The sequence below is a fragment of the Barbus barbus genome (assembly GCF_936440315.1).
Source record: "Barbus barbus genome assembly, chromosome: 25".
NCBI lineage: Eukaryota > Metazoa > Chordata > Actinopteri > Cypriniformes > Cyprinidae > Barbus > Barbus barbus.
Genome location: NC_136753.1, coordinates 25,158,317 through 25,178,410, shown reverse-complemented (window position 1 = coordinate 25,178,410; position 20,094 = coordinate 25,158,317). Strand labels below are relative to the sequence as shown.

Sequence of the window (20,094 nt, the reverse complement as noted above, 5' to 3'; positions counted from 1 at the left end):
ATTAAAGAGATGCAATAAAATTGAAAAGCTGTTATAATATACCCTTTAACTGATAATATTCAGGAAATATTATAACCCAGTAAATTTGACGGATTAGTCGACTGACCAATGAGGCGAGGCCTCCAGCAGCACGTGACAGAGGGTGGATCACGTGTCAACGGAAGAAGGTGCTTTTGTTTTTCCTTGAGGAAAAAGTCGAGGAACAATGTTTGGAAAGACGATTTTCAGTTATACTTTATTTTTCTCTCAAATGCATATAAACAGTCTTCCATAGGACATGACATCTTTCGGAATGCCTAAACCATATTTCCGCGTCTTGAAGCTTGTTTGAGGCTCCGTTTGGGAATTCTTGAGGCTGCAGAGATTGAGGCGGAAGAAGGGAATCTCGAAGCTGAGAGCCAAGAGATGGCTCCAGATTGATTTTATCACAGCGTTGCAGTGGTTTTCAGCTTAACTCGGATTTATATGAAATCATATTTCTATTCTAAAACACAGATTAGTCTCTGTGTGTCATTAATTTGCGATCAAGAAACTCAAAATGGCGGAGGGCTGGCCCATCCCCCAGGCCCTGTTCCTGCTCATAGTGAGTGTCGTGGGCCTGGACACTTGCCCTTCTCCCTGTACGTGTTCCGGTGGTCCAGGTGCAGCACAATTGCTGGATTGCAACAGGAAAAGACTGAGTACTGCAGCTCTGGAAGCTCCAGCCTGGATCACTCATGCGTGAGTAACAGAGGAGATGTTGTTTACATGCTCTAGCCCTTCACAGGGACTGCACATGTGCACAATACTAACGCTCAACTGACAGCTGATTCACTTTTGTTTGGTGCAATTATAGCAATATGTAATTATTGTTTATCAAATCTTGCGTTTTGGCATTGCTTAGAAGTGTCATATGATCCTTTGTAGAAATACCAATGCAACTGTGTTTTTCCTTCAAAATAGCGTAATTGTTATGGTTACTTTTCATAATAATAAAACTTTGATAGTTTGGTTTTAGTAACAAAAAAGCATCTTACACTGATTGGAGCTACATTAAAGACTATATTTGATGCATGAATTACCAAAACTTCTAAAAACTTTTGGAAAAAGATAAAAGCTTTTTTGTGAAATCTGTAAAATCTTTATTTTATAAAGTACTTATACGTTAATATCAATATTTACTGGGCTGAAGTAGCTTTCTTGATTATCCCTTATCATTTTTAGAAAAATCTTGTGAAAATGAGTCTCAGATATGATACAAGTATGATTTTGAGGTATTTTTATTTGACGATTCCCAAATCGTCATTACATTGAATTGCATTATATTTTTCCTCACAAATTAAAACTTGCAGAGCTTTGATCATAAAACTAAGTTTTTAAATACTGAGAGATGAGATGCAGGGCAACTGATATTTACATGCATTTTGTAGTCTATTATACAACAGTTTCATTGATATACATTACAAGCTAAATCTAAAATTCATCTTAATTCTTTGGTGATATTAATATATATTTTTTCATCTGAATAGGTTTTCTCTCTTTGAGTGTGAGCTTCATGTTGTCACTATATCATACTTTATGGGCTATAAATATGCTACGATATCCTTTTTTCTATTAGTCTAATTTATTTAATTTAGCATGGTTTTAGCTTCGATGTACTGTTCCTAGTTTAGTTTGTTGTATACTGCTTAGTTTCTTTGCTTTGGTGTTATTAAATCTGTATTTTAGTATACAATGGTGTGAAAAGTCTTTTACCAGATCTGAAGGTATACATTATAGAGATCCCCCAGTCTTAAATATTAGGTTATTCAGGTTTTAATAATTTGTTCTCTGTGAATTTAGGTCAATGAATCAGAATGAACTTACAGCGGTGCCTTTTCTTGGAGATGCCTCATCTAACATCACAGTGCTGTCACTGTAAGTTTCCCGCTACGTTTTTTTTTTTTTTTTTTTTCCATCACTTGAATATTGATATGGTACTATATCTGCTGTTTATTTTCAGTGTTCATAACCGAATCTCTGAAGTCGTGGCAGAGCAGCTGTTGCCATATTCATCTCTAGAAAGTCTGGACTTGAGCTCTAATTCTATATCTGAGCTTAAGGCCGGATCATTCCCTCCCATGCAGCTGAAATACCTGTGAGTTTTTATATTCGGGCTTGTCTGAGTTTTGCACTTTCATAAGACTGTGTTAAAAGTAGATTAAGAGAGCTTTCTGAAGAAGTTATCCTTTTCCCTCGAGTTATCAGTTTGAGAACTCGAGTATCAGTTGTTGCTTTGATCTTTGTTTTGTCATTGAATAATGGATGTTTTCTTGCTGTTTCTGATTACTTTTGTGGTTCATGGATATTTGTATGTTTCTTCTCTCCATCACGACAGCAACCTGAGCAAAAACAAGATAAGTTCCTTAGAGCCCGGTTGTTTCGGAAACATCAGCTCCCTTCTAGTGTTGAAGATAAACCAGAACAGACTCTCTCTGCTGCCTGATAAAGTCTTCACCCTCTCTCAGCTCCAAGTCTTGTGCGTATTCATGACTAATGAATAGGATGTTATTGCAGTACTCAATTAGGTTGTGTCTGACAGCATGCTAAATGCACCTCATATTATCAGTTGGGGAGTTAATTTCCCACGTTGTCTTGTCTCTCTCCGATTGTTAGGGCAGTGGTTTAGATTTTCTCATTGCAATGTGCCCCTCTTCATGTTTTTTTCACTTTTCAGAGAGTTGAGGCGCAACAGGATTCGTGTCGTGGAAAGTCTCATTTTCAAAGAACTGAAGGCTCTTAAATCATTGAAGATGCAGCGCAATGGCATCACAAAGCTGATGGATGGAGCTCTCTTTGGTTTGGAAAACATGGAGGAGCTGTGAGTAAATGCTTTCAGGGTTTCACTAGATCATTTAAATGTTTCAATAAAAAATATATGTAGGATAAAATTGCTGTTTTCCAAAAAAAAAAAAGTTAATTATTTTTAAAAGTCATTTTTACTAAGTGGCGGTTCCTTTGGAGAAAACATCACCCTTTAAGCCGTTTTAGAGCGATTATATAAATTTAAAAATGTCATATTTTGCAAGAAAGTCTGGAGAAATATGTATTCATTTTTTTTTTTTTTTTTTTGGCTATATCACCCAGATTTAAATAAGCCTTGGCTTTTGTAGTATTTTTATGTTATGTTTTTTGAAACCATGTATCAGAACTTGGAGGTTTGATTATTTTTTTATTTAATGTAGCTAATTTATTATTTAAGTTTCTGTTTCGCATGAATCAAAGTAGTAAATGGGTGATGTGTGTTCTGTTCTGTCCTCTGCCAGAGAGTTAGAGTATAATAATCTGACAGAGCTGAATAAGGGATGGCTGTATGGCCTGCACATGCTCAGGATTCTGCGGGTGAATCAGAACAATATCGGACTCATTCGAGCTGATGCCTGGGAGTTTTGCCATCGCCTGGAAGAGCTGTGAGTGAATTCGGCCCTGACCTTAACGTTTATTCCTATATACAATACGGTGAAATTAGCATGCACTTTTTTTCTAGAAATGCATAATCTGTCTTTTGTTCCTTGAGGTGTTGTATTTGATTGTTGTCTGGCTCTCAGGTAATGTGTGTGTGTTTTGTCTCCAGGGATTTGTCTTTCAATCACTTGAGTCGTCTGGAGGATTGGGTGTTTTCTGGTCTCAGTCTCCTGCAGAGTCTTAACTTGGGTGACAATCAAGTCACACACCTGGGAGAAGGAGTGTTCAGCAGCCTGGTTAACGTCCGTACATTGTAAGATAACCCACATTCCTCTTTAGTCTCTCATTTTATACAGATAGTTTTTGGTAGCAGTATATAGAAAGCCTTAGATTTATATACTGTATAAAATGCATTAAAGATTTATTTTTCTAAAAAAAATTTCAGGACAGTAATTCAGATTTTATCTTGCCCTCCCAATATTTTCACTCATCTCACCACAAAAAATATTCAAAATATTATTTGTAGCAACATATAAGTAAAAAAAAAATACTTTAATTTTATTTATTTATATAATTTTATTTCACAATATAATTATAGACAGCACATGTTTTTAAGTTGTAGTAATAGCTGGAAGGATTACAGTTGTAATCTAAATAATAGTTATAACAGTTTTGCTGTAAATGATGACATGCATTACAGATTTTTCTGGAATTTATTTTCTTATGATCAAACATGCCTGTATTTGCTCTCAAATAAAGAACAGGTGTGTTTTTGTTTACAAATGATCTTGATGAAAATTGAAGTAGCATTGTGCTCTATCTCTATAAAATAAAATGAGCTCATAATTACAGATACAGTCTATCCCTGTAGTTTAAGTCCTATAACTAAACTAGCAGGATTCATATTCTATATGAATCCTTCTTGTTTAGTTTCTGCCTTTCAGCATGTCCCACAGAAAAAGAGCACATTCAAACATGCCCACCTCTCGTAACATCCGCCACGTCCCTTTGACACAGTTGTAAAAGGGATGTCAGCCTTTTACAGCCAGCAGTGCGTGAAAACAGTCTCATAATACTCCCACATACCAGCCAGTCCATACAAAACCTTCTATTATACATGAAAAGCATACAATGGTGCTGAGCTGCCTAGAGCCATAGAAGTTCAGTCACCTAAATAAAACCGCTCTGACATTTTAGATTAATAACAGAAAGCATGTTCTACACAGCAGCAGTTTGAAAATATTCTGATGGGTCTCTTCTGATGTTTGTTTGTTCCAGGGACATCTGTAATAATGAGATCTCCCTCGCCATCGAGGACTTGGTTGGCATGTTTGTGGGTTTGAAGAGGCTGAACTCGCTGTATGTTTGTCGATGGATACAAGCTGTTTGATCTGACTCAGAGATGTGAAGTGTGGCTTGACAAAAGCGTATGTGTGTGTGTGTTCCAGAGTTTTACAGAATAATAAAATCAGGACCATCACTAAGAGAGCGTTTGAGGGCCTGATGGAGCTGGAGCATTTGTGAGTCTCTTTAATCAGTCCTTAGTATTTTTATATTTTGAGAACTTAATTTCTTGGTTACTGAATGTCTCATTATTACTGGATGTAGCATTATAGAAATCCCTTCAGATATTATTGTATTTGTACGTATGTTTCTGCCCTCGAGTACAAAACAAACTGGTTGCGAGAGTTAATAATTTATGAGATAATAAAGCCACATCACAAAATTTGAAGTTGTGATGAAATGGAAGCAGCAACAGATATCTTTTCCATATTGTTCTGGATGAATTCTTTACAATATTATAACATTCATTTAGAAAACAGGTGAATTTTCATTTTATGCTGACTTTAAGTTTACTGTTTTTTTTTTTTTAAGTCACAGTTATAAGAAATACATTTTCAGTTGCAAGATAAAACACCTTTTTTTACTTTAAGTAAACAGGAAACATGCTTCCATAGTTGCATATAAAAGCTAAAATCTTGAAATTGAGCATCAAAACATTGTAAAATACAAAATAAAAGACCACATATAAGCCATCTTTTTAACCCCTTTTTAACTTTGACCCTATAGAACAGTCAAGGTTATATAGATCATAGTTTTATAAGGTTATGCTGTTATATTGTACATATAAGTGTAAATTTAATGTAAAGACAATATAAAAACAGTAAAATTCAAATGTAATCCAATTCATTTTATTATTAACACAAAGAGCTCCTGTTTTGTATTGTTCCATTGTTAATAACCTTTCTGAATTTGTTATGCAGGGACCTGAGTAAAAATGGCATCATGTCTATTCATCCTGAAGCTTTCACTCATTTAAAACTTAAAACACTGTAAGTCATTGTTTACTTTCTACAGACTGTATGTATTTCATGTGTTTTCTGTGTCTGTGCATTTTACATAATATATTATGGTTTAATTTTGATCCGTATTGACAGTGTTTGCATGTAATAATAGTGTAATTCAGGTGTATTCTCAATAATGCCTGTATTGTGGTCTTCCTCAGGGATCTGAACACCAGCAGTCTTCTGTGTGACTGTCAGCTGCAGTGGTTGGGCCAGTGGTTGATTGACAGTCAGTTCCAGCAATCCTGCACCGCCGTCTGTGCTCATCCCACCTTCCTGGCAGGATCTAGTGTGCTCGTTATTAAACCAGAGGAGTTTGTCTGCAGTGAGTGACCTGACAGTCACCTCGAGCTCAAACAAAATGTCCATGGCAACCTGTTGTTTGGTGCTTTTTGCAATTAAAAAAAGCAATTTTATGAAACTTCCAGTAAAAAAAATATTAGCTCTTGCTTGCATTAAGCTGTCTTTATTGTCTCTCACTCGCAGATGACTTCCCTAAACCCCAGATCAGCGCTCATCCCAAGACCGCTGTGGCCTTACGCGGGACCAACGTCACTCTGAACTGCTCTGCGTTCAGCAGCAGCGATTCTCCCATGAGCACCACCTGGCGCAAAGACGGAGAAGTGCTGTATGAAGCCCAGGTGCAGAACTACGCTCGGTACCAGGATCACCGTCTCCTCTACACCACCGTACTCCACCTGCTCAATGTTAATTTCACAGATGAGGGCCAGTACCAGTGTGTGGTCTCCAACCATTTTGGGTCCAACTACTCCACTCTGGCCAAGCTCACTGTTAATGGTCAGTGCCTCGTCAAAATTGTTACATATTGTTCCATAATTTCTGCGTTAGCTTTCCTCTGTTAAAATCTTTCCAAAAACATATTATTTTGGGATTTGAATTTAGATGGAGGATCTCCTGAAACCATTATGGTTGTAATTGATTCATCCTTTTTTGTGTGTGAATTGGAAATCTAAATTAATAGGCACTCATTAATATCTATGGAAGCATATTATTAATAGTCATAGTGTCAGATTGTTAATTTAAAGTGTTGATTATGTGATCGTCTGCTGTGATCTCTCCAATGCTTTGATAAGCAGTTTGACATTTGTTTTTTCCCTCTCTTTATTTACCCTCGTTTCTCCATGGTTGTTTTCAGAGCTCTGTCAGTTTAATTTTCCATATCTGTTGAACAAACATAGCAGCCCTCTGAGATGCCAACCGTGGCAATGTTCTGTTTATATCAGTTCATGATACTGATGGAAGAGCGGATTTGTAACCTAATAATAGAATATGACCATAACAGAAACATGATTCACAAAGCAAACACTGTAAATGCAAATGGTGCTGTTTAGGGTTTGATTGGCCATTGGGTTGCTTGTTTTTGTACTAGCCGTTTAAACAAAAAATGAATTCTGTTGTCACGTTTCATAAGTAGAAAATGATGATAATATTAGTGTAATATAACATTTGCATTGTTTGCTTTTGCTTAGGCATTTTACCTTACATCAAATTATTTTAAGGGTTTAATAAATATTGTAGAAGGTAGAATGAGAAAGAATAATATACTTATTTTATTGAATGTCATATTAATATGATCATTGTCCTCAGTAGCTAATTTTTCATATTTGAATGCCAAAATTTGATTGGATGAATTCTGTTCTAGCAATTTTGTAGAAGTAGAAAATTATAAATAATAAATACTGTGTATTTTATTATATTTATTTAGACAGTTTCTTTTAGGGCTGTGCAGTTAATCACATGCGATTGTCACGCGCATCTCGTCAGTAAAGCCGGTTCTGTTATTGGCATTAAATCACTATCACCTGCTCTCATATGGAGCGGCATTTACTACACAGAGCCGTAGTTCACTGACAAGCTAGGCAATGTTGCGTTCTAAATCGAATGCTATTCATCTGCGATTTTGAACACGATATTGCATAGCTTGGCTCAGTGTAGTAAATGCCGCTCCATCTGAGAGCACAGCCCTAGCTTCTTTACATAATGTAGTAGTGGTACATAATTCCCAGTTGAGGAATTACTATTGTATATGAACGTAATCATTGTAATAACTTTTTTTTTTTGGTAACACTTTTGTTATTGTAGTCAAGTTGTACAAGTGTCGTTTAGATATTACAGGACTTTCTGGAATTTCTTGAGTAAATCAGTGAAAATAACTCTTGTAATGGCTTTTCCCAGAGCTCCCCACCTTCCTGAAGACGCCCATGGACCTGACCATCCGCACCGGTACGGTCGCTAGATTGGAGTGCGCTGCGGAGGGACACCCGACACCGCAGATCGCCTGGCAGAAAGACGGCGGTATCAATTTCCCTGCGGCCCGTGAAAGAAGGATGCATGTCATGCCAGATGATGACACTTTTTTCATTGCTAATGTGAAGACAGAGGATATGGGCGTCTATAGCTGTACTGCCAAAAATGAGGCAGGCAGCCTGTCAGCCAATGCCACTCTTACTGTGCTAGGTATAGTTTTTTTTACTAAAAGTCCAAAATTTTCTTTTGAATTATTTACATTTAATAATTAATTATCTTTGGTCTTTTTGACAGAAACGCCATCCTTCCAGCGCCCTCTAGAGGACCGTAACATTGCCCGAGGTGAGACTGCTGTCCTCCAGTGCATAGCTCGTGGTAGCCCCGCCCCTCGCCTCAACTGGACCAAAGACGACGCCCCATTGGTGTTGACAGAACGTCACTTCTTCGCCGCAGCCAATCAGCTTCTCATAATCGTAGATGCCAGCTCTGCTGATGCAGGGAAATACACGTGCATCATGTCCAACACGCTCGGCACAGAGCGCGGTCATATCTACCTCAGCGTCTCACCCTCAGCCAACTGTGACCCGGTGACCAGCATATACAGTCAGGATGGATGGACAACAGTTGGCATTGTTGTGATGGTGGTCGTCTGCTGCGTTGTCGGCACCTCACTTGTGTGGGTCTTCGTCATTTATCACATGAGGAGAAAGAGTGAAGACTACAGTATAACAAATACAGGTCAGTGCACAATTTTGCATGTATCGGTTAAATAATATGAAAAATAATATATACTATATAAGATAATACATAGTTATGTTATATAATGTCTAGTTAATATACAAAATTAATAGAGAATAATGCTTAGTAGTAGAGCTGTTGTGATTTATGAAACTTAGTTGTAATGCAACAGTATTAAACATTACTTTTCATAAACCGTAACAATCTAGTACAATTAGTAAAAATAGTGTTTATTTTTACTACTATTTAAAATAATTTTGTATTTAAAAAAAATGTGTATTTGCAAATTGCAGAGTAATAACAAAAATACTCTCTTTATAAAATATAATTGTTAAATGTATTAGGCCTATATTTTTCTAATGAAATATTATGGAATTTAAATGCTGTTTACTAGGTAAAAATAGTAAATATTGTAATTTAAATATATTCACTTTAATTATAACAAATTTTAAGTGGTCTTTTAAACTGCATTGCTTCAATATTATAGTAAAAAAATAAAAGGATTATCCATAATATTTTTCCAACAAAATGTCATTTTTTTTGATTGCCAGTAATTGATTTTAAACTACACAGTGATTGCAGTTATTTCAGATAATCACAGATATTATGTAATAAATGCAACAGCCCTGCCTACTATTTAAAATAGCCATTATTACAGTTTGAGCATGGACCAAAAATGGAATAATTTGAAATCATGCAAATTTATGCAGACAAATGACATGAATTTTAATGTATAAATCGGTCTGTTGTTGTATTCCAGATGAGATGAACCTTCCAGCGGACATTCCCAGTTACCTCTCTTCTCAGGGTACACTGTCCGAGCCTCAGGAGGGCTACAGTAACTCAGAGAATGGAAGCCACCAGCAGCTTATGCCGTCTCATGCTAACGGTTACATCCACAAAGGCACTGATGGTAATGTCACCCTGTGTTCCTCTAGTGAGAAAGGCTGTAAATTTGACAACTTGTATAGTTTCTACATCATTATGATGGTTGTATAATACTATCGTGTTGTGATGTGTTTCAACAGGAGTATGTTACGGTGAAGTGAGCAGTGATGTTGATCCAGATGCTAATGGAATGCTGGGTAGTCGTGTGGGTTCTTTCTTTTCTGGACGTAGCAGCTTCCACCGGAGTGAACCCAGAGAGGGACAGGCAAATATACCTCATGGTAACGTAAAATTTTCAATTTTTTACATTTTTTTTTTAATAATTTGAGTTGCTTATTTATAAAATTTATTTTAAAAAATTATAAAATTAACATTGTCATTTACTCACCCACATGGTATTGTAAAGTGGACTGTTTTTCTAACCAGTTGACCTCATTAATCACCTAATGGGTTGTTTTTTTGTTTGTGTTTTTAGGTGGACCAGGCCCTCTGGTCATCTGCTCAGACTGCTACGACAACGCCAACATCTACTCGCGCACGCGTGAGTACTGTCCATATGCCTACCTGACAGAGGACGACCCACTTGTGTCTCAGATCTCTCGGGATGGACACCAGAGCGGCCATCAAGAGCGGGATCAGCACACCGAGCATGCAGACGCGGCACTGGAGAGTTTTATAAGTCAGCAGAACGCCTCTGTGTTCCTCACCAACCACGAACCACGACTACCAGCGTCACAACACTATAGCACTGGTGAGATGAACACCATGCATACAAACATACATACATCAACAACAACATATTCTAATGCTGTCTGCTTATTAATATCCTTTTCACCATTGCTTTGTTACTAAACTGAGTGATCTGCCCCCTTAGGCAACGTGTTTAGGAGTTATATGCGTTTTTGGGGGAATATTTAAAAATATTCAAATCTAGTGCTAATCTAGTGTCATTTGTACATGAGGCAGTTCCAGAATGCAGTGAGACAAGCTAAATAAAAAAATGCCATCCAAAATGGCATAGTGTTTTTTTTTTTGTTATTTGTTTGTTTTTTCTCCAAAAAATGTCAATTTTAAATATTTAAATATAATTCATATTTAAATGTGTATATTTGCATAATATTGTATACCTCATGTATACAAATATGAATTATATCTAATATATTTAAATTGACAAGTTTGGGGTCAGTAAGATTTTTTTTAAAGTCCCTTATGCTTGCCAAGTCTGCATTTGATCAAAATTACAGTAAAAACAGTAATATTGTGAAATATTATTAAAATTTGAATCAGCTGTTTTCTGTGTCAATATATTGTAAAATAGAATTTACTACTGTGATGGCAAAACTGAATTTTCAGCAGTTATTTCGCCAGTCCTCAGTGCCACATGATACTTATGATTATTTTTTTTTAGGATTCTTTGAATAGAAATGTCAAAACCTCATTTTTTGAAATAGAATATTTTTTTTATAGCCATGTAAAAAGTTTTAATGCAACTTAAAAAAAAAAGTAGATATTTAGTAGATATTTAGTAGATATTTAAGTACTCATTTATTTTATTTATTTTTTTAAAATTGTACTGACCCTAACAATTTGAATAGTATTGTACATGTTTCTAGTAATGATCAGTTCTCTATACAGTTATGAAAACACTGTAATCCATTCTTCACAAATGATTAGAAAAGTTACCGGTAAATGATTAATTCATTGGCCAGAAAATATAGGAAACCTTTAGAATCTGTTGTGAGTGTATTTAAACATTATTTTGTCTTCACATCATGAACACTAGTTGTGTGGCATGCATGAGTGACTATTAACATGTTTGCTGTCCATGAAGAGCAGTAGATTTTTGCTGCGTATGTAGACAGTAAACTGCTCAGTGATGTTAGGAACTGATCTAATGCGTATACTTATTTTCGCAATCTCTATTGTTCTTGTCTCAGATGTCCCAGGCAGGTCATTTTGGGATGGTGAAGAAACCCACTCATCCATCCTCGCCCAGGGCCCAGTGACTCTACACAAGCCCCCGATGGGTCTGTCCTCTGGGGACGGCCGAGAGGAGAGGAGGGGGGCACTGGAGGAAGGCTCATACAGGACTAACTCACAGGAAAGCGCCTCTGCGCCAACATAAACCCAGCCAGCCCCCTCTTCCAAATCCTTTTGACCCCAAACATCATCGTCTTGTCCTTCAGTCGCCTCCCAGTGCCCTCAGCCCACTACCTCCTTTGAGAAGCCTCATCTGCCAAATGAAATGCCTCTCTCTTCAATGTTTACACTACCTCTCCTGTCCTTCCCCACCATGTTCCATTGTAACCCACTGGGATGTGTGTGTTTTGCGGAAAACTCTTTCAGACAGGAGACAGAATCCCTGCTTTCACCATTCCTCAGCTAACCGGTCTGGTTTGAGCACTGAATGTACCATTTCCAAGAGCTTCACTAGTCCGCAGCCTGTTACGTACAAATTATGCCATGTTTGGTTTTCCCACCTACTTAAGAGCGTTGAGCCTTTTAGCATATGCCAAAGCTTGACCCAGACTCCCGTATAACTTGCTTTTGCTCTGGTACAGGACCTGTACGAATATTAACTGTGAAAATTGGACTGCCAAAAGAGGGCAGTGATGTTCTCTGCGTGACGTCAGAGGACCAATATACTTGTATTGTATTTCTCATTCCTATTGACAAACGGTACAGACTTATGACCAATAATGTATTAACAGAGTTGGTGGCTCTGTTGTTTCCACTGTTATTGTACGCCGGAGTTACTGTTATGTCATTTAATAATATTTTTTGTGTAGTGCTTCTCACAAACCTAAACACATTTCTCTCTGTTTTTTTTAAGGCACTATAACAGACAGTAAAAAAGACTGGATATGTTGCACCTTTGACAATCTTCCCAGGATAGCCTTATATGAATCTTAATATGATAACTTTTCTTTTACACTTATTTTCCATATTAAGCTTTCGTATTTTTATTTTGTGTATTTTACTTGGTTTCCCTCATTTGCATTCTTGCAAGTGCATATCTAGTTGAATTGCAGTCTGATTGATCAGTATGACACTGAGCACCATTGGTGTGCATTTGGGGCGGGGCAACATTCCAACTGACCAATAGGAGACTGAGGGAGCATTTGAGAGAATTTCTTGCAATTCCATTTGGTGCCCTACTAGTGTAGAAATCACACAATTCACCTTTAAAAATGTGTATATGCTGCATTTAAATCTGTTGTTACTGCTGGATCAAACCGGTCTCGTAGAGTTATTTGCCTTTTTTGTTGTAATCCTCCAATCATCTTCTTAATTTGAGGTGTAAGAACCATTTTGGCAGTTAGGCATAGTCACGCCTAGTCATTTTTATCATTTTGGCCTTAGAAGGAGATCTGGATTTTTAAATTTCTTGCCTGTAAACATTGTCTTAAGAGGCTGCGTCCAAAACCAAAGGAAGCTGCCTTACAGTCCTGCTGCCCACTCATTCGACAGACACTTTTTAAGGAAACAGATTTTAGACGGACTTTCAAGACACTGGAACGTCATGTCTGATGATGCTAAAAAATAAATTCAGAGATAAGCAAGGTCATAATGACCCCAGTTCTCATTCTTAGGCAAAAATACATTAATAAATGAATTTACTGCTTTTGGCAGCTCAGTCAGTCCAAATATATATTTTTTAAACTTATGCCGAACCACATGCGCAGGATTGCTGGTTAACCTAGTCTGCAAAAATGAGTAAACGTAACCATATGAAGCATCTTGGTGGGCACAATGTTACACAACCGTTTGATTCGAACATGCTTAATGCCTTCCTACCTCCAGATCAGCATTTTTCAGGTTTTGGTCAAAGCCACTACTTTGTTTTAAAGGTGCTGTCATATTTGCATTTATGTGGTGAAATTCCATGGGCAAAATGCAGTCATGTCGATAAGAATTGGCGCAATCTGGAATTTGTGAGAGGCAAAACCTTTTGCCTGTGCAGATTTTGCATGGGATTTAAGTTTGCTGAAATTTAAACACAAATTTGCAGTTTTTACCAATATAGAGGTGTGTTCACATTAACCACTTCTCTGCCAAACTTTGTAGGTGAAATTGAGGGTAAAAAAGTTCCCCCCTGCAGATTTCGTTCATTTTCAAGTTGGTTGCATGAATTTGCCACATTGACCAACAGAATGCTGCTTTAAAGTGACTTCTGTGTGAGCCGTGCATTATACATCACTACACTATTGAACCCTTTTTATGACTTCATCTTAATTTCGGTTAGTTTAGAAGTGACCTCCGAGTAATGGACCTTCTTTGCCCATAAAACTTCGCCATAAGATTCAGACTCACTTAAATGCTTGATGATCCAAACCATGTGGATCCCGGATTAAATCTGGACCATTGATTTTGTTCAGAAAGCTCCACAACATAGCAGTACACTGACATTTTGCACTTTTTGAGTATGCAAAAGCTGTTTTTTGCGTTGCAGCAGATACCTATGGTCACTGTCTTCCCCTCTTTTAATGGAAATGCTTCTATTTTCAACCAATTTCCAACTGTGATAAATACCCCTTGATTTGCATATTGATTTGTTGCATTTTGCACAATCTCTTGCCTTGCAGTTAGCTATACAATTACACTAATCAGAGACCTTGATGTCAAATGATTTGTCTGACTCCTCACTGTTAGTTTCTCTTGTTGAAAGGAAAAAGAGTGTGCGTCATCAGCGGCTTCCAGCTACGTTTAAAACATCTAGGTTTTTGAATTCCTGTTAATACTTGCTTGGTCTCTCTCGGTTGAGCTTGCGGGAGATTAGTGTAAGTGTAAGTAAAAGTAATGTAAGTGAATAGCGGTTTTATTTGACCCTGAATTATACAGGACTTTGTTGGGATCTTTAGAAATGAACAAGTGTGATTTCACTTACATATTTACACCAAAGAAAAATCCACACGATTCAAACGTTCCTGCCTTCTGCAAACCAAAGTTTTGCTTAAATGCTTTGACAATATTTAAATGCTGCTTTTTTTAAAATGTTTCGTTCGTTTTTTTGTATGCTGTACCTGTACATTCTGTAAAGCATGTAAAAAGAACATTGTTTCAGAAAATTCTGACATTTAGCTGACATTTAAACAATAAAATGAATTCAGATGCATCACGAGTGAAGATGTACCCGTGTTATTAGTGGAACAAGCTAAGGGAGGGTGCGCTATTGCAATTGCTCATATTTAGGGTCTTGTTTTAACCCTATAAAACATACTGTATCATATTTGATATGCAAATTTCTAAAGTCTCCAAATGAGCAACCTGATCAAATCTTTGCTAAGAATCCCAGCTACTACATGGCTTTTACCTTCTGATTGATAGTTTATCATTTTTAGTAAGTAAATGACTTTTAGTATAATTGTAAAATCGTCCACCTTCAGGTCATTGTATACGTGTCTGCTGTGGAATCAAATGGTTTTTGTAAGGTAAACATAAAAATGCATTTTATTTTGTTAGAAATATTTCAAGATGAACACTTACTGGACTGAAGTAACTTAGGTTTACTTAAATATCCATCATTTTTTAGTATCAAATATGATACAGCAGGATATGAGGAACATTTGTTCATCTCTCAGTCATAATTATATTGCATTGCATTATGTTTTGCCTCCACAATAAAAGCCACAGAGCTTTGATAATTAAACTAAGCATTTAAAGATAATCTTAATATAATTGAGAGTTATGAAGTGATAAAGTTGATATTTATTTGCAATTATAAAGATATCCTTAATTTCCATTACAAGCTATTTGAATTTCATCTTTCTTTTTGGCTATATAAATAAGTTTGCACCAAGTGATGTATTTCTGCTCCGCTCTTCAGAGTGACATTCATATTCTATATTTAATATTCTATGCACTACAGTATATCAGCCATTAAAGACTGATGTATCAAATATGATACTGAACAATAAAAAAAACAAAAACACGCAGACTTTTTCGTAGATTTTTAAAAATAAAAATCTATATAAACTGTTCCATTTAATAAATGAGATTTTTCTGGACTATTATTTTATATCCAGGGTTAATATCAAATATGAAGCGGTTGATTCTGCATGTTGATCAACTATTGTTTTTTTGTTTCGTGAAAGGACAAAAGTCTTTCATTCTGACATGAGGGTGAGTAAATTCCAACGTTTTTCATTTTGAGCGAGCTGTTCTTCAGTGTTATTGCTTTGTGGGGGAAAGTGTTGTTACCGTAAGAGCACTGTGTTAGCGTTATGCCACAGCTCACTTACAGTGTTGGTCTCAAAGTGGGATTGAATTATGCTAATATAGTAAACTGCAGAACTGGAACTTTTCTGGAAGTTTTCGCTGAGTTTAAAAGGACGCAGATCCATTTGAATCCCTCTAATACTTGAACTGACAATTTTCATTGCCGTCCTCCAAGAGATGTTCTGAGAAAGAAATTATAGTTGTGAGATCAAAGTACATACCTCCGCCTGCTGCTAACCCTCTTTACTCAGCTTTATCAATAATTCATTCAAACACTAGGATTATTACACTAGTGGAACGGGGACGTGCTGCGCCCTCTGCATTAACACTGTCCTGCACCGCTAAAGAAAATCTCTGGCTATTGCCTTCTTTTAGACCTTAACTGAGACTAGAATAAGTTTGGAACAACCAGTAGATATCTAATAAGCTAGTTTATTTGTGTTCAGAGCCATTCACTTTCCAGATTTATTATAGGAGGAAACAGGCCGTGGTTTTGCATTTTGGTTCAACACCTTGTTTAAATATTCCTTCAAATAATATTTGAGCATTCTGTCCTCCAAATTTAAATTTCCTCATCTTATTTTATCATCTGTGTTACAAAATGAAGGTACATTTTCAGATAAAAACTACTGAAAATTGAGAACAAGGTTTGATATTTTTGCTCTGTTCAATGTCTCAGGTGTCTGATGAACATTCCTGATGATTCACACTAAACATCTTACTGCTCAGTCATTGCATTTTTTATCAAGTATCAGCAGGTCTTTGCTGAGTACAGATGGGTTTAGCTATCAAGTTGTTTCCATGTCATATACAGAAACGTAACTACATATTTTTTAGCATTTGTATAGGAATTCTAAGAGTTTAGTTCTATAACACTGCCCAGAATAAACTGCATGCATATTTAAAATGGATAGTCCACCCCAAAATAAAAATTACATCTCATATTTTTATGCTTTGAAGATATGCTTTTATTTTGTTTTTCAACCTTTTTCGAAGCTTGAAAGCTCCAGTCTCCATTTATCATAAGTGCAACTGGCACAGTGTTCATAATTTCTCCTTTTGTATTTCACAGAAGAAAGTCGCATGGGTTTAAAACAACACAAGGATGAGTAAATGACAGAATTCAAATATTTGGGTGAACTATATTTTGTTTTGTGGAATAAACAGTATCTTTTCCACCAAAGAGAAAAAAGAGAAACATCTTGAAGGTTGAAATTAGTTTCATGTCTGGTCTTGATCTTTAGTATAATTAACCATGTCCTTCCTGCTGCATTTCCTGTGTCTGATCCTAATACTCTGGGGAAGTGCACAGCAGTGATTGGGAATTAAATTGAATCCTTTACAAACTGAAGAAGGCACTGTTTTCATTTGTCTTGACTTGTCTGTAATTAATAAGGGAGCTGAGCACATGAATAGTGTGTCATGTTTGTCTTAAGCAAAGGCAGATTGAATGATGAGACTCGAGTTATGCTGCAGTTACAGCTATTCACCATAAAGTGGCAGCTTTGAGTCTTACATACACTACAGGACTGTGCTATTAAGATAATTGGCCCTATAATTTGATTAAAAGATTAAATATTCACTGATTGCTTGTGATATCCTCACCTAGGCTTAAGCTACTGATTAAATTACATTATCAGATTAATAAGACAGAAAGAATAAAAGGGCAGGCACTGACGTTACATTTATTATTTTATCATATTTGGCAATGGCAGCTTATTCTGAAATGTTTTTAATGCTCAGCATTTTACATTAGGCAGACGATTTTTAAAATCGCATTTAAGGTATACATGTTTTCAATTTCCCTGAGAATCGAACCCATGGGCTTGGTGTTGCAAGCACTATGCTTTATTATGCAGGGAACAGAGTTAGTTTGAATATGTATGCATTTATTTATTTATTTGAAGTGTTTTATTTCATGAATGGAATCAGACGTCTACAGCATGTTTTTGAAAGTCAAAGCATGGGTTTTTCCCCTCACTTGTGAGCAGGAAATACAAAGGCATACAAGATTGTGTGGCTTGGTGACATGCAAAGATTAATGCTTTGACTTATTTGCATTGGTGAAAAGGAAATACTATCTTATTTTTGTCTGAAATGCAAGTTACTTGATTACTTGTTTAAATACCTATTACTTAGGAATTATGTATTTACATTGTTATTCATTGCATTTAACATTTTGGAACATTCAAAGCTGAGGTTTAGTATTGAATTACAGTGATTTTTCCACAGGAAAGCCACAACATAAAGCAGAAAACCCCATCATTTGGGTCAAATCACTGTTATAACACACGGCCTCTCCAGACTTATTGTGTTTTATAAAACTGATGCAATGGCAATATGACAAAAGCCAATATAATTCAATATATAGTTGCATTTATTATCAGTAGCCTAATAATAATTACAAGTTACATAGTCCATTAGCCTAACTGTTGCTTAGGGCTGCCAAGCAGGGTGGAAACTCGGCATATTAATATACAATATTTATAATATATATTTATTGGCTTCAAGCGAATTAGAACGCCACTCATCCAATCAGAATTTAGAGTCAAAACGGTCGGTTTTATAATTGGTTCCTTTGTATCTTCATTTTCTAAATCAGTTAAGCTCAGTTTATATAAACCTCCACCTGAGAGCCATCCAGTCACACACACACACACACACACACACACACACTCACACTCACACTCACATTCGCACACTCACATTCGCGCACACACACACTCGCTCGCTCCATTTGACAAATACAAGCTGAGCGCAACAGTAGCCTCCCTGCGTGACTGGAGATCTGAGAGAGCAGCCGCCGCGTATGACAGCATCGCAGCGTCTATCTGAGGCGATACACACATGTTCGACCGGTTTATTTCTTTAGTAGGTTTCTGTCAAGGTCTCATAATGTGCGTAAAGCTGACGGTTCAGCCACAAGCCAGGAATGAAGACGCGTCAGACACGTCTACTCACTGACTGCGCGTTTCGAAGACGAACCTGAGCTTCGGTCGTTTGCACAACAACCGAATATATCCGAGACAGCCGCTGCCGGAGCTTTTTATACCTGTGGGACACTATTTTGCTGCTAATTCCGTTTATAGACACATTTTTATTACGCTGTACTGACAGACGGGTTTCTCAGTGTGTCAGTCTAGTGCGCTTGATGCTTTGCATGCAAACCCTGAGTGAACTTACCAGGTAAACAGTTTAACCTCGTTCTTGTATCGAATGTTGTTTACTTTTACATTATGTAGCTCCTGGCGCACTCGGAACAGGCGTTTTTACGAACGAAGATTAATGTAATCTAAATGTTGTCTTGAAGTAATAATGGTAGGTGATGCTTATGGAGATATCATCACGGGCTGGATGGCGTTCCACATCCGCGCGCTGTCGTCCCCAAACCGGGTAAAGTGAACGGCACACCGGGAGGAAAGGCTTTAAAACCCACTCACGTCAAACTGCACTGAAACTTAAAGGCTAAACGATGTCTAAAACGCTGAAGAGGAAGAAACACTGGTCGACTAAAGTGCAGGAGTGCGCCGTGTCGTGGGGAAGCGTTGGCGAGTTCGGTGATGTTGTGGAGATCCTCGGAGGCGCCGAGCTCGGGGAGTTCCCGTTCCTCGGTCAGATGAACTTGGACGTGCTGGTGTGTCACGTCGGGAGACTACCGTACTACGGGGATGTGTTATTGGAAGTGAACGGGACACCTGTCAGCGGGCTGACGAACCGAGACACACACGCGGTGATCCGCCACTTTCGGGAGCCGATTCGAATTAAGACCGTCAAACCAGGTAAACTGAGAGAACTTTGGTTTTTGTTGGCTCTAAAAGTACTGTCTGTGTGGCTCACAGCGCACCTGTATCGTCGAGGCTTACATTTAAAGGGACAGTTCACCCCTAAATAATAGGGGTCTTCACATGTAGCTTACACACACCATTGTTTACCGTCATATGATTTTTATTCCTTTCGTGAAACACGAAACTCACGTTGCTCCATTCTATACAACGAAAGTGGATGGGGACTGGGGCTAATATAGTGCTGCATCCATGACATCCAAACCCAGGAGACTAATTCGCCATGGGTTCCCTCAAGGTTTTCCAGTGGGATTTTATAATGAGGTTTTCAACTCAAATTATTTTCAGTATGTGTGTGTAATTTACATTGTAGTGCAAAAAGTCCAATAGTCAGTTCATATTTACCACAGACCTTGTTTCATAAATTGAAA

The 20,094-nt window shown here is 37.2% G+C and overlaps 2 protein-coding genes across 2 annotated transcripts in view; both read left to right on the top strand.

The window, feature by feature from the left end:
• The first annotated feature begins 134 nt into the window (after positions 1–134).
• On the top strand, positions 135–14,783 carry LOC306844509 (leucine-rich repeats and immunoglobulin-like domains protein 2). Its single transcript, XM_079376696.1, has 18 exons — positions 135–720; positions 1,822–1,896; positions 1,982–2,116; positions 2,357–2,497; positions 2,696–2,839; positions 3,285–3,428; positions 3,593–3,736; positions 4,702–4,782; positions 4,872–4,943; positions 5,688–5,756; positions 5,930–6,093; positions 6,255–6,566; positions 7,965–8,246; positions 8,331–8,774; positions 9,535–9,687; positions 9,803–9,943; positions 10,138–10,413; positions 11,600–14,783. The coding sequence occupies exons 1-18, from the start codon at positions 539–541 to the stop codon at positions 11,785–11,787; spliced, it is 3,147 nt and encodes a 1,048-aa protein (XP_079232822.1). The 5' UTR covers positions 135–538; the 3' UTR covers positions 11,788–14,783.
• Positions 14,784–18,663: 3,880 nt separating this feature from the next.
• The window catches only part of magi3b (membrane associated guanylate kinase, WW and PDZ domain containing 3b), a 111,836-nt gene continuing 110,405 nt past the window's right edge, over positions 18,664–20,094 (top strand). The window contains exon 1 of the mRNA XM_079376742.1: positions 18,664–19,660. Coding sequence (XP_079232868.1) covers positions 19,354–19,660 — 307 coding nt within the window. The 5' untranslated portion in view covers positions 18,664–19,353. The remainder of the gene's footprint in view (positions 19,661–20,094) is intronic.